This window comes from Dermochelys coriacea, chromosome 13 (genome assembly GCF_009764565.3).
Source record: "Dermochelys coriacea isolate rDerCor1 chromosome 13, rDerCor1.pri.v4, whole genome shotgun sequence".
NCBI classification, from domain to species: Eukaryota; Metazoa; Chordata; order Testudines; family Dermochelyidae; genus Dermochelys; species Dermochelys coriacea.
Genome location: NC_050080.1, coordinates 18,528,795 through 18,543,698, shown reverse-complemented (window position 1 = coordinate 18,543,698; position 14,904 = coordinate 18,528,795). Strand labels below are relative to the sequence as shown.

The following is a 14,904-nucleotide window of genomic DNA, read 5'->3' as shown; positions in this document are numbered from 1 at the left end:
ATTGAGAAATAAAAAAATATGAATATATGGCTAAGAGTTGTAGAAATATTATGAAAAATTTAGCAGCCAATAATTGAATTACAATAGTTGATTGCTTTAGGACTGCACAGCATGGTACATTAATCCCATAGATAGATTACATATGACACACTGAAAACCATCTATGCAGATAACACCTGTGATGAACAGGGAAGACAATGCTAACTTTTCCAACTTGGATACAACTTGATAAAATCTCCCAGCCAGTGGGGTAACAGGTGCAGAACTGGGGAAATAAAACAAACTCTTGATCATGTTTGTATGGCCATGGGTTTTCCAGTGACTAGAAAAAAGTGTCTCATGTACATTGCTAAGAATTTTACTTTAAGATTCCAGCTACCTTTTAAAAGAGGCGTTGTTAGAAAAAGAAATTGCATATTTGAAAAATAAATGCATATTTTCTTCCAAATTTCTGTGATTAGTTCGTGTGGAAGTAAGGTCTGCATATGACAAATGCTTCTAACACTTATGTGGTCACAAGTGTAAGTCTTTGGGAGATGTGAAGCACAATTTAGAATTATTCCCTGTACATAGTCATCCCAAGATTAAACCTCAGCAACATTCATCACATTGTCGAGTGTCTTTCCCCTGGAATCTCTTCACTGAATATTTATGTAGACAGAGTAACAAGTTGCAGCAAAATAAATATTTAATATCTTTTTCTTTACAAGCTGCAATACATTGACAGCAACGTGTGGAAAACAGAATTATAAATAGTATGTTTAATTACAATTATTGTATTTTCATTCTCCAATTCTGTAATTTGACATGTGGAAGAATTTATATCATTCAGATACACAAATGCTGCTATTTCCTTCTGTTGTCAAAATGGGTTATCAATTGCCAAATGCTTGCACATATTGTTCTTCACAGTTATAAATGGCTGACTAGGTCTAGATCAGTGGTCACCAACCCATCGCTCGTGATCTCTGGCAGCACAGCGAGGCTGCCGCTAAGACAGACTTCCTGCCTGCTCCGTCCCCATACCGCTCCGGAAGCGGCCAGCACGGCCTTGCGGCCAGGGGTCTCTTTCCATGCATTGCTTCTGCCTGCAAGCGCCGCCCCCCATTGGCTGGGAATGGGGAAATGTGACCAATGAGAGCTTCGGGGGTGATGCTTGCAGAGAGAGGGAGCACGAGGAGCCATGTGCCACCTGCCCCCGCCGGGTCACATTGACTCCTTTCAGGAGCAGCACAGAGCCAGGTTAGGCAGGGAGCCTGCCTTAGCGGCTGCGACGCTCCACCACCAACTGGGAGCCACCGGAGGCAAGTGCTGCCCAGAGGGAGGCCAAACCCCAACCCCCAGCCCTGAGCCCTCTCCCAGAGCCAGCACCCCATACCCCCTCCTGCAGCACAAGACCCAGGCCTGACCCCCCTTCTGCACCCAACACTCTGCTCCAGCCCAGAGCCTCCTCCCAGAGCCCACACCCCCTCCTGCACCCCAGCACTGCCCCAGCCCGGAGCCCCCTCCTGCAGCCAAACTCCCTCCCAGAGCTTACACCCTTCACCCCCTCCTGCACCCTAAGCCCCTCCCCCAGGCTCAGTCCAGAGCCCCCTTCCACACTGCAAACCCTCAGCTCCAGCCCAGAGCCCTTCCTGAACCCCTACCCCAGCCCAGTGAGAGAGTGAGGGTGGGGGAGAGCGAGTGACGGAGAAAGGGGGGGGGAATAGAGTGAGTGGGGCGGGGTAGATCCTGGGTTGCTCTTAAATTCAAAAAGTGATCTTGGGCGTAAAGAGGTTGGAGACCACTGGTCTAGACCATTGTGATTACCAGATGTCAGGCTTAGAATGTCTTATTGATTATTATTCGGCAGATGTTAAAACATCTTGACATGAAGCCACTTTTGTTATGCCAGATGCTGCAGTAGAACTTCACTAATTCATACTAATAAATGGGAGATTCTTTACAAATTAGCAACTAAATGAGTAAAATGATCAAAAATATCAAAGATGCCACATTATGAAATGTGCTATATTAATTTATTTTGCAAAGAGTAGTTTGATTTTAATTAGAGCTCAAACTATAGCAGTACAGTACTGGCAAGTAGATTTGATAAAGTATTAATGCCATAGAAATAACATCTGTCATCTGCCCTTAAATCTTTCATGAGAATGGGATGACAAAACGATTTATTTGTGAGTATTACTGGTTTTGCAATTTAGTAAATAGAAAATTAGAGAGGCTCCATTGTAAAGCAAATGGAAAGTGTGTCTTGGGATGGCTTTAAAGAGAATGCAGACTGTTTTTAAAGCTTCCCAGGCCATTTGCATATAATAATTACTTCATGGACACGCATTTGAAATACCAGTAAATATTTTAGTGAGCACATTAAGAGTGCCGTAAATCAGTAATTAACATATTACAGAGCATAAGACATCCTTATGACTGAAAGAGGCTGTACAACCTTTCCCTACGCTTTTTGAAAAGTACATATTTAGGAGCATGACAAAGAGCAATAAAACGTTATTTAAAACTCCAAAGATTCCATATATTTATATTACGCACATAATTTACATTAAACACTATTAAGGCTGCAAAGTCAAGCACTCAAAAGTTAGGAAATACCAGAATTAGGTTTGCCAGTTCCATCTTAATTTGGCCCCCTCATGCATACACACTCTAATGCAATTTTTAATTACACAATCATATACTATTTTTTTTCCACAGGACCACTGCCTTATGGAGTGCATAGAATAAATGATACTTATTGAATAGCTGCTCATTAAGTATTTTGCTTCTCCGCTCCTCCTCGTTCAGTGTGTGGCCTCATGCCTTATTTACTGCACACTACTCCAACCCTGCAACAGTATTATTAATTTCCTCATGGGCTTTTCTATGCTGCTCATCATCACTATATCAGAACGTTTCACAAACATTCAATTACTTTATATTCACAACATCCCTGCGAGGTGAGGAGATGGAGATGGTATTATCCCCATTTTACAAAAGGAAAATGTTGATTAGATTTACTTCTTGTATTGAGACCTCTAGCAAGGAAACAAAATTGGTGTTTGAGACAGATGTAATATTTTTACATAGAGAACTGACGTTCTCTAGTCAACTGGCATTGGGAAGGGTCCCCCTTAAATGTTGTAAAAGTGTAAATTTTTGTAAGATGGATTTTTTTAATGTAATGGATATAAAAGGGGGACATAGTGAAGTCAGAGAGAACCCAAGTTAGATTGTGTGTGTTTGAAAGTATAATAAAACTTTAAAAGTATTTACACAAAACTGTTTTTACTTAGTTGTTGTTAAGGCAAAATTCTTATTGAAGTCAATGAGGTTGAATGACACAAACATGTACAAGGTACTACAATAATTAACCCCACTGAAGTCCTTCTATTCAGCCTGAACTAATAATAGACACTTTCCTTGAGACAAGGGAAGGGGGAATGATGTGGTGGAGGCAGTACACAGGGTTTTTGTCCCTGCCACCCAAAGAGCAGAGGGGATGATAGGACCAGAGAAGATTTGTGCACTGGTTATTGTGTTCATTCTCTCTGGGCTAGATTGTCACAGGCCACACTTAGCCAAGCAGGGCTGTAGAGATTCCCCCTCTTTGCTCTTCTTGGCTACATTGTGACTCCTGCTGCAGTGGGGGGCATATGGCACTACTTGCCTGGTGCCCCTTGCTGCGTGCAAGTGAGGAGAAAAATGGAACGGGGAGTCCCAGTTCTGCCTGCTTCCCTCTGCACTCCCTCATGTGACAGCTAGAACTACAGACAGCACTGTAGATGCAACAGCATAGGCTTCAGCAACGCAAGTATGTCCCCAATAGGCTTATAGAGCTCACACTGAAGCCGATCCTGCCACATCTACGTTGCTATTTTTCACCATACGAGCATGGGTAAAGCTAGCTCAGGTATGTCTACAGGAGCTGCCGTTGCATCCCATGAGTGCAGAGTAAATCTATCCTGACATCAGTTCCTTCTCTGCTCTGCTCCTGCTATGCGCTACCTCTTATTCAGGGCACATGGGGAAGTTACAGTCTAGCCCTAGCCACTATCAGTTTTGTTGTTTCATCTAACATTTTTCAATGCTTTGAAGCCAACCAAAGCAATAAATCGGTGAGGTTTTAAAAATAATTGTTCAGTTCCCTTGCTGGGGCAAGCTCTGTTTTCCGCACTCTCATCAGTCACAATCTGTTGTGGCTCTTCGGACAAAATGTTACACTTTTGAGAAATCCCTTTAGAACTGTAGAGGAAGAGTTCTGGTATGTGGATCATTCTGGTTCAGATCCTTCGCTTTATAAATTCTAGTTCAGAGAATTAGATTCATTTTTGAGACTGAGAAAGTGGAAAACAACTCTAAATGCTTCCCTAGAGACATTTTCTTAACCTTGGAGGAACCAATTAGCAAATCCAGAAATTGTGATTTCCTTCCAGAAGGTTATCTGAGTGAAATGGGGAATGATAAAAATTTAAGGGCCACTATCCTAGAATGTGAATCTGATTCTTCTCTGTCATGTGGTGGTGTAACTACATAGACTTCAGAGGAATTTTTCATGATTTCCCTTTCATTGATACTGAGGTAAATTAACTCTAGGGGTTTTTAAAATATATTGTTTTATTTTCCTCAAAGACTAATCTGTATGCCCTCCTCCATTTCACAGCAGGTAGAATAAGAAGGAAGACAGTGAGATTGGCAGTGGGGTGACTGGAGGCCAGAGGTGGGAAGAAGAGAGATTGTTTGAGATGCTAAGAGTAGATGAACTGCGTCTGGCTCGGTAGGGAGACTATGGACAAGGAGCTGGATAAATTTAAAGTAAAATTTAAAACCAATTTTCTGGAATACAAGAAGAGATCAACAGCCCGCTAAACAGAGAACAAAACTAGAAAGTGGTAGGACATTAGAAGGGAAAAATCTTAACATGATAAATCTCACTACAATATTATTCCAAGACCAGGAAAGCCCCACAATTTAGCATAAAGTCAATATAAAGTGATAAGCTCATGCTAGGGCTGACCAGGCCATTAAACATCCGGTTGGTGCTGGGAACCTACCTGGCTCCTGGGAAGCAGCTAGCATATCCCTCCAGCTCCTAGGAATAGGGATGGCCACGGAGGCTACGCACACCGTCCCGCCTGGCCACACCTCCACCTAGGAGCCAGAGGGACATGCCAGATGCTTCCTAGGAACCATGGGGAGCCAGGTAGGGAGCCCACACCCTCTCCTGTGCTCCAAACCTCTGCCCCAGCCTGAAGCCTGCTCCTGCACCTTGAACCCTTATCCCTGGCCCTACCCCAGGGCCAGCACCCCCAGCCAGAGCGCTCACCTCCTCCCACACCCAAACCCCCTATCCCAGCCCAGAGCTTCCTCCCACACCCCAAACCTCTTCATTCTGGCCCTACCCCAGAGCCTGCACCCCCTCCTGCACTCAACCCCCGCCCCAGCCTGGTGAAAACTGGTGAGTGAGTGAGGCTGTGGGAGAGCGAGCGACAGAGGGAGGGTGGATGGAGACAGTGAGGCAGGGCCTCAGAGAAGGGGCAGGGTTTGGTTTTGTGCGATTAGAAAGTTGGCAATCCTGTATGGCAATGGGTTTTATGGCATTTCAAAATTTAGCTAGAACATCTGAAAAGAGATATTTGCTCTGTGCACAAGAATTGCTCTAATAAAATAACTGTAGATTAAGACTAAGTGTAACACACACACACAGAGCCATTTCTGTCATGGTTTGGTCCAGGTGATTCTCCATTACAGTGCATGTCCATAGAATTAAATCCTCCTCTCTTTTTACTTCTTTGAAACTCCCTCCGGGAGCTGTGCATGTAAGGTGAGCAGGACTGGGCCCATAATGTCACTCCCACATTGGAGCAGTGGCTTTTATTATGATGAATATCTGGATAAATCACAGACTAGTCACAGCCAATTTTTAAAGAATTCACAAAGGAGCCTTCTCTGTGCTCTGAAGCTTGGCACCTCCAACGACCAGCTAGCATGGTACTGACTATGCCCCAGGCTGGAGACCCACACAGCAATTTGCTCAGCAGAACAGCTTAAGAGAGTTGCCTGGTCACTAACTACCATCAAGTTGAACTGTGGCTTTCAAAAAAAAATACAAGATGTGATGAGTAACACTTCATATTCTCTCTCTGTATATTACTTACAGTTTTAATTTCCCTTCCCTTTCTGATGTGGATTAAGACAGATGTGGCAGTTTCTAGACTGGTTTGGCTGTAAACTGTTATTTATCTTTCAGTTTATTTTTTTTTTCTTTACTCCAGAGCAGCTCCACCAAAGAGCAATCTATTACAAAAACTAGGAGAGACCTGCTACTCTAATGGGAACAAAAGCAAATGCATGGTTGTTTCAGAAAGCATCAATCTCCATACAGTAGTTAAACTCTGAAGTAAAGCTTTTGAGTGTTTTATGCATGGGCAAATAAGAGCTAAAGACAACTTAAAACTCCGCACAGTTAAATTCTACACACACTTGTCCTTGCCTGGCAGGTGACCTTGATTAAGGCTAGTTTGCTTTTGGTCTTTTCCTTAAATATGGACCAGAAAGATGTTTATTTGTTTTGGCTGCTGAGGCCTCTCAGAGTGAGATCATAGCTGTCCCTTACTGATTATTTTATTTTTTATGGAAGTGCCCAACACAAAGTCACAGCATACTGTATCAAACTGTAAACACAACTACCTGAATAAAAATGTTCCTCCCACTCCTGTACAAAACAAGACTACAGTGAACACTCCTTCTCACAAGGAGAAAAGACAGGCTGTACACCAGGCCTGACAGTCAACTGCTCTAGAGAACTAAGAAGGGCACCTAATTTCATGGCAAAGGGCCCTCTATTTAGCACCTCAACGTACCAGATGTTCAAATGCAATGACAGCAAAGAAAAGGCTCAGCTGATTTCAAATGCAATGGTGGAACACAGGGAAAGAAACTGGTTAGGATAAGCCAAAGCCCAAGTCTTTCTAAATTAACAACAAGGCGCACTGCCAGCCATTGATTTCTGCTGGCCTGAGTGTTTTGGAAATCCCTCGCCCTTTTATATGCGAGAGAGAGAGAGAGAGAGAGACAGACAGAGACAGAGACAGACACACCATTGTATTTTCCCACCTAATTATATAGGGAGACGTGATGGCTACGGTTGCCTGAGGGCCACTGCTTTTGTTCTACATTGTATCTGGAAGGTTGTTTTGTTCTGTCTTTTCATCAGATAGTATCTACATGCCTTGTAACAGGCACCTTGTCCTGCATCACGGATGAGATAAGTACAGTAAATAAAACCATTTCTTGCCAGCTGCTACAAAAACATAGTATGATTTCTAAATGTTCTGGCCCAGGTTGTCAAAGCTTCATTTATGGTCTTCAGCTACATGTGTAGATACAGTGACTAAATGCACAATTGCAACAAATGCATGCAAGAAGTTCAATGTTTAGCTGCCATCTCTGTATGCTTCTATCACATGTTCTCATGCAGTCAGTCACTGCACAAGCAAACTATTTTATCTATTTTGATATTGTCCAGCAAAACCTAAAAAGAACTCCTATCCCAAGTCAAACAATTAAAAATACAATTCCAGTTATAACAAAAGATAGCAGTAGCAAACCACCAGCCGTTATCTGCCACAAAAAGTCCATTGAAATAATAAATAATAATAATAAAATCACCGCACTCTTTCCCATGTCAGCTTCCACAAACCCCTCATCTTCTCCCCAATCCAAATCCAACCACCTGAACCACTCTATCCAAAGCTTAATTCTCTCAAACACCTGACAGATAGATGTGCATCGTAACACATTGCCAAGATCAACAAACAAGGGCTATTGTGTCCAAGAAGTGGGGTTTTTTTTTTTTTTTTTGGTGAGGCAGAAGGAGGGATAGGGACATGCACATCATGCAATTTCGAAAATGTGTCTTTATTTTTAAGGTGAATTTAGTAGTGATTAAGAGCACCAGCCTTGGAAGAACAAGGGAGAGCACCCCAGGGGGAAAAGAGTAAGTCAGCTCTTCATAGCCCATTTGATTCCTGATCTCCACGCCAAGGCTGCCAATAACCATGTCAATCAATAGCAATTCAGATAAGTTGTTTGTGCACCTGTATACTGTAAAATCCTTTTCACTGGTGACTGCCTAACCACTCTACAACCTCATTGAATTCCTTTGATCATGCAAATATACTACGATTCTGTGCAGAGTTCAGGAATGAAGCACCATCCAGTTCTTATTCACCCATGAAGGGTTAACATCCAGAGAAACACATGATGCTCAAGCACCTGATGGTGACTGATGGAGTTTTCTACATGCTCCCTACAGGCAAAAGAAAACAACTCTGAAAGCTTTCAATCACCTTGATGGAAAACAATTGGCTATACTACTACTTATATTAGCATCTTCCTGTTGTAAGCTAAAAAATACCATTAATAGAAGCCTACAGGACCTTTTTGTTTTTGGAAATCTATTTTGTAAACATACAGTGCACATGCTGAGTAGAACTCTATTACAGAAACAGATTACAGACTGAAAAGAAGAAAAGGGAGACCTCTAAAGAGACCAAAAGATGATTTATGGCAGCAACATAATCAGCTGAATATATATTCAAGCATCACACTAAAGAATAAAGGTTTATATAAGACTATGGTATATTAACACCTAGTTGACTGATTTAATTACTGGCTATTTTAAAGAAGGCCTAGAATACAGTTCAAGTCCAGCAACTGTCTTTTTTTCTGAGATACAGAAATACCAAATTTTCAGGATCCCATACAAATCACAGAAGACACAATGAGCATGAGAATTTTAAAAATATAGGCTCTATATTTTAATAGTCTCAAGTTACTGTACATAAATTATCAGTTCTCATAATTAACCCATGCTAGTAGGTGCTCACATACCATTATAAGCATAGATGGACATTAAGTGACCCAAATCTCTTAAAAATCCTGAAATTCCTGCTTTTTAAAGAAATGTTCTTTAAAAAAATTCTGTTTTTATAAAAAACACTTTTGTACTATAAACAGCATTGCTAGATCAGGTTTTAGATTTCTACCCATTCTATTCCCCTCAATGCCATCTGTAAATATCAATGGGGAGTTTTTCATGTGCATAAAGTTTGTGCAGTACAAATTGAAAATCAATTTTTCAAAGTTTAAATCAATAAGTAAAAAAAATCTGGATCTTTTGACATCCAATGAAATAGTGTTCGCAATGTATTCAAAAAGCTAAAAACTTACCATGTCTTTCCATAACAGAGGAGTAGAGAATTTGATTTCATACTCTGCTTTTTATACCCCACAAATTTCAAAGATAAGCTATTTATTTTGTACATTTTGAGATACATGTATGAAAAGCGCTGGTTGAAAAATTAAATTCTATTACTGATCAAAGCAAAAATCTTAAATAGCAAGTACTGTACAGAATTAAATAGCAATGTTTTAAACAAGACATATACAGACTATAGACATATACCTCATCTTATTACAGTGGACAAAATTACAAAGTGTACCAAAAACTAACTAGAGTGGTGATGCTTCAGATTTACACTGATGCAAATGAAAACAGAATTTGACTCACTACTTAAATATAGAATTGTACATTATTAAAAGGGATACCTTCAAAAAGTTGCCAACTCCAGTGTGTCAACTTTTTGTTGTTTTTGAACGCATAGATAATCACACCCATTTAATCTTTTAAAAGGTAACACCAAATTAGGTTTAGCAGATTGGCTACAATATCAGACAGACAATCTTTTAATCTTCCTCCTCCAGTCGCCAAGATTTAATGCTTCAGAGGAAGGTGAAATTCCCTCCTCTCCAGATATTGCATTCAGCCAATTGTGCAGAAATTTACATGCCAACCCCTTCTGATCTCTGCAGATGATCAGCTTCTACCCTGAAGCATGAGATTAACCTCAGATTATCTGCAATGTTGTTAATGGTCATAACCTGATCTCACTTTTTTTTTTAATTAAAAAAATCAGCTGCATGATGTGTCTCGGTAATTTCCTGTGACCACGAATTGCTACAGCTGATGGGTTGGCTATAAGATGTATAAAATTTTACTTCTCTTTAATTTCATCAAGTGTCCTCTTACTTAGGCCATGGGGCAGGCTACTAATTCCATCACTTCTCCTGTTCATCTATGTTCTTAGTTCTGACAACTTCCACTAGTTTCCCCTCTCAGAAGCACAGAGCATGCACACATCTCTGCACACACAATTTCACATGTCTTGCTGAACACAGAAAAGAAAAACTATTCCAATCTCTGCTGCCTTCTCCTAATGTGTCACATTCACTCTCTTTCTTCATCTCCCTTCCATCTCTAATCAGGAAATGCCTGGCTGACAACCATCCTTCTTTCAGTATTGCACCTGGGGAGAACCTACATGTCAGATTCAAAAAAATGAACTAATTCCCTTCTCCCTCTGACTACAAACAACTCCCCTTCTCTTGAGCTGACAGATTGGATCTTTTCTTCATATGGTTACAGTCTCTGCAGACCCTTGACAACCCAATGAGAGGCCATCTAAATAAATCATTCAAAAGGAAAGAGATGGCTATGCTGTAAGTGACCTGAAACAGCTGATAAATTTTTAAATGCCCACAACCTGCTCTAGGCAATGAAATATTCTGTATGTGTAAACAGTTGCACTCCAAATCTGCTAGGGTACAAGAGTGCAAGGTTAGGAAGGAAGTATTGGTACTGGGAATCAGCAAGGATAATTAATTTTTCTTGAAGGGTTGCAACACCACCATTAATTTCCTTGAAGCATACAGAATGTAGGAGCAGCCTCAATGAAAACTGATGTTCAAATGCCAACTGTGCTTGTCTTTTAATCACATGCTTTGCATATTGATTTTGACATCTAGGTACAATTATGGAGTATAATATTGCTTTTGTGAAAACCTTTCACAAATTTGCTTATTTTTCAACATTTTAGCATTATGTAATGGTATCAAAGACATTAGCACATGCATATCTACTTTTACCAAGCAGTTCCTCTGTACAAGAGTAATTGTGATTATAATTTAAGAAAATGTTTATATTCTGTGTGGGGTTGTCAATCACAGTTAACTCAAGCGATTAACACAAAACAAATTAACTAGATTAAAAATAGTCACAATTAAACAGTTTTAATTGCACTAATTTAAATTTATTATAACTATTTTTGGATATTTTTCTACATTTTAAAAATATATTTCAACACAGAATATACTCACTTTAGAGTATTACAAATATTTGCATTGTAAAGAACAAAAGAAATAGTATTTTTCAATTAACCTCATACAAGTACTGTAGTGCAATCTCTATCATGAAAATGCAATTTACAATTTTTTTTTAACATATCTGCACTCAAAAACAAAATGTAAAACTTTAGATCCTACTAATTCACTCAGTCCTACTTCTTTTTCAGCCAATCGCTAAGACAAACAATTTACAGGAGATAGTACGGCCTGCTTCTTATTTACAGTGTCACCTGAAAGTGAGAACAGGTGTTTGCATGGCATTATATGTAACAGTTATTTTTAGTTATGTAATAAACAGTTAAAAAAAGGGGGGATGCAATATACAAGATCGGGAACACAGCAGAGTCAGCGAGAATAAATCATGGATTACAAAATGTATTCAAGCCATTATAAGAAGTTCTGCAAGTTGTTTTTTTTTTTTAAACCACTTAATCTCAGTGAACCTCTTTTCTCAGTTGATAATCTAGTACAGGAAGAAAGTTGCACCATTTCTCTTAATTCTTTAATTTTTGTCAACCACATTTTCTATAGTAGATATCTATTTTTGCAGCCAATGATGAAATACATTCCATGTGTATATTAGCCCAGTGTAAAAAGTTGCTTGGATGAAGAACAGCTGACTCAAACTGAACCAGGAAAAAACTGAAGCAAAGCCAACTGGAAAAAGTAAGCCCTTCTAGGAACTGACACACTTACCACCTCAGCTGAAGGCATCTGCCTCACCACAGTCATGACAGTACACAGCCTTGGGTTCATGCTAGTCTCATCATCATCCTTGAAACCCAGACATCGAATCACTTGAAGCACTTTCTTTTCATCTACCTCAGACAAGATGATTTAATCCACTCCTCTCAGCTGATTCACAACATAGCACCCTCTCTGCATTAGGACAAGCCAAAGAATACACATTATTATGGTGTCCCGTAGCCTACACTGGCTTCAGTTGACTACCAGATCCATTTCCACTTTTTATACTAGCTTAACAAAGCCTGGAATGGGATCAGTCCAAACCATCTCAAAGACCATCTTTCCTTCACGGACCCATCTTGAGACACTAAGAATAATAGAGCACCATGTACGCTTCAGGGAGTAGGAAGTGGAGCCTTCTCTACCAGAAACTCATGGGTCTAGGACAGTTTCTCATATGTTGCGGAGGAGTCCATGCTTGCTAGCTTTATAACCTGCTGCAATCTCCTACCTCTTCACCAAGGCATCTCTCAGAAGAGCCAAAAAAGCAGCAAGATGGAGAGATGCCTATGTTTAAAACTAGAGATGGTTGGAGAAAATTGACAGGGCAGTCCTATAATGCTCCAGAAAGGCCTTATCTCTTACAAGGACTGCTTAGTGTGACCATGAAACAGGGAATGATGAATTATGATTAAGAGGTTTTTTTAGTCAAAAGGCCATTACATCAATTCATATCAAAGATTCCCAAATTTTTTAAGTCATCCCTCCTCCCTCTTGCCCCTAATGTAATTTGCCCTTGGGAGCGGTGCTGCAGTTGTGGTTGGGAGTGGTGCCACAGACTGGGGTTGGGGGCAGCACCGAAGTGGAGCTGGTGGTGCTCCCTTCCTATTCCCCAGGGGGCTGGCCCAGGCTGCACTGCACCCCCCTGAATGTCCTCCCCCCCATTTAATAGACTTTTCCCCTATTTACATAGTTATCAGTGGAAAAACATGTCAATGTGAACAGCAGACTACAAAAAGTACTAAGTATTTGTATAACTTTAAGGGAACGGACAAAATCTCATGGTGAGCTCCACATTTCCAACAACTACATGGTGGTAGCTCTGTATGATTCCAGTAGATAATTAACTCTGGTGGTATTTTTAAATGTTGAGGCTAGATGCCATGATGTTTTGCATTTTAAGTTTAATCTAAAAGTGTATGATATTAAAAATAGTTTGGGGGTGCGGGGGGAGAGATACTTTTTCCACCAGTTAAAGAAGTGCCAGCACATTTAATCTTGTGGAATGAAAACCACCTACTGAGTTATGTAATGCATAATCAATAATATATAAAAGATTTCATACAATACAAAAAATTTTCATCAGTCCCAAGAAATGCACATAAATTAAGGGCTCCTAAAGTATAACAATCAAACAATCTCATCCTGTTTAGTGGCAATATTGTATCTCCATATGTAGTGGTGAGCTGGAGCCAGTTCGCACCAGTTTGCTAGAGCTGGTTGTTAAATTTAGAAGCCCTTTTAGAACTGGTTGTCCCGTGAGAAAGAAAAATTTAAAGCTTTAAAACCAACTACTCTCTGACCTCTTTACAATACATTTTTAAGTGCCTTCATTTGGTTATATTTTACTGTATATTGTTCACATTTTAAAAACCCAAACAAAAATGCATTTAATGCCAATCTCTAATTATCTTCTATTTATCTTTTAATTAAGATATAGAAAATTGCTGCTTTTCTTCTCTGGGGACTAACTTAATTTGCAACCTTAGAAAGTCTGTCAATTATTTCCAGTTTAATCTATTCAGTTTTGTCTGTGATTGTTTTAAATATTTGTGTGATATTAAAACGCCCAGGGGGAACTCTGAAGAGTTATGGTCACCGAGAAAACAACAACATTTCTCCTTTTATGTTTCTGTGTGCTTGATTAAATAAGAATTACAGGATGCAGCTCATATGCACATTCATAACCCAGCAAGACAGACACCTGTTGGGTAAGGTTTGGAACAATATGCAAAATTAACATGAAAAATCCGATAGAGGCTCTGGTGCAGACATGTCACGGAAGCTTCTTTTATTATAACACGTCATCACAAATTTAAGATGGAATTTGCTTCAGGCTTTTACTAAAGGAAGAAGTAAATACCATTCTTCTTAGCTATTTGGTTGAAACTGGAAACCAATGTGTCATTGTTTCCTGTCAGACAATGCTTTACACATTTCAATATCACCATACAGACTGTAAAAACACTGGACCATGTTCTCTTCTCCACTAACACAATGGTTTTCAATCTTTTTTCATTTGCAGACCCCTACAAAATTTCAAATAGAGATGTGAACCCATTTTGAAATCTTAGGCATAGTCTGCAGATCCCCAGGGGTCTGCAGACCATAGGTTCAAAACCACTGCACTAACATGGAGAGGAGAAGTCAAAACTATCACAATGTGCTCTCTGAAGAAACAAAATAGGAATAAATCGCTACAAGGTGAAATTGTAACGATTTCTGCCCTATAGGTGGGTTTTCTTTTTGTAGGGGATAATTGCACCCATGGCTGTTAAACAAGACAAATAACTTTATGAGTTCACAAATGTGGTAGCTTCACACACAGATGGCAAATTAGATATGCTTCTGTTCTTCTGTATGTGTAATTACCTACTGCATTTAGTTGGGGAGGCGGAGTAACAGCATATGCAAATTTGGCAAACAAAATGGACATACATTTTACATGCAATTTTAAAGTCTGGGTGTTATGAAATATAATTTAGTTATTTTTGATATTTATATTTAAATATGATTATAAAGTTATTTTAACCCATTGTTAGGCCTATTATAAATTTATATTAGTAATTTAAGTTAGAGCATCACTGTCCAACATGAAAGTAACTCTCCATTACCCCTAGGACAATTTAATAAATGAACCCCATTAAAAAAGTGTCCCTTTAAAGGCTACAACAGTATTAAAATTGCAGCTACTCAAATGGG

The 14,904-nt window shown here is 39.7% G+C and overlaps 1 protein-coding gene and 1 long non-coding RNA gene across 11 annotated transcripts in view; one reads left to right on the top strand and one right to left on the bottom strand.

Moving 5' to 3' along the window:
* SULF2 (sulfatase 2) overlaps positions 1-14,904 on the bottom strand; it is a 238,962-nt gene that overhangs the window by 176,084 nt on the left and 47,974 nt on the right. Inside the window, exon 1 of one of the 10 annotated variants that reach the window (XM_038369001.2) lies at positions 11,932-12,062. The exons of the other annotated variants lie outside the window; for them this stretch is intronic. Within the exon in view, the coding sequence (XP_038224929.1) occupies positions 11,932-11,991 (60 nt within the window). The 5' untranslated portion in view covers positions 11,992-12,062. Of the gene's footprint in view, positions 1-11,931; positions 12,063-14,904 lie in introns of those variants that run through there. 10 annotated transcript variants of the gene reach the window in all.
* LOC122456422 lies at positions 6,941-14,259 on the top strand. The gene is made up of 3 exons (XR_006275341.1): positions 6,941-6,953; positions 13,175-13,182; positions 13,470-14,259. It is a non-coding gene; the product is annotated as an uncharacterized LOC122456422 (long non-coding RNA).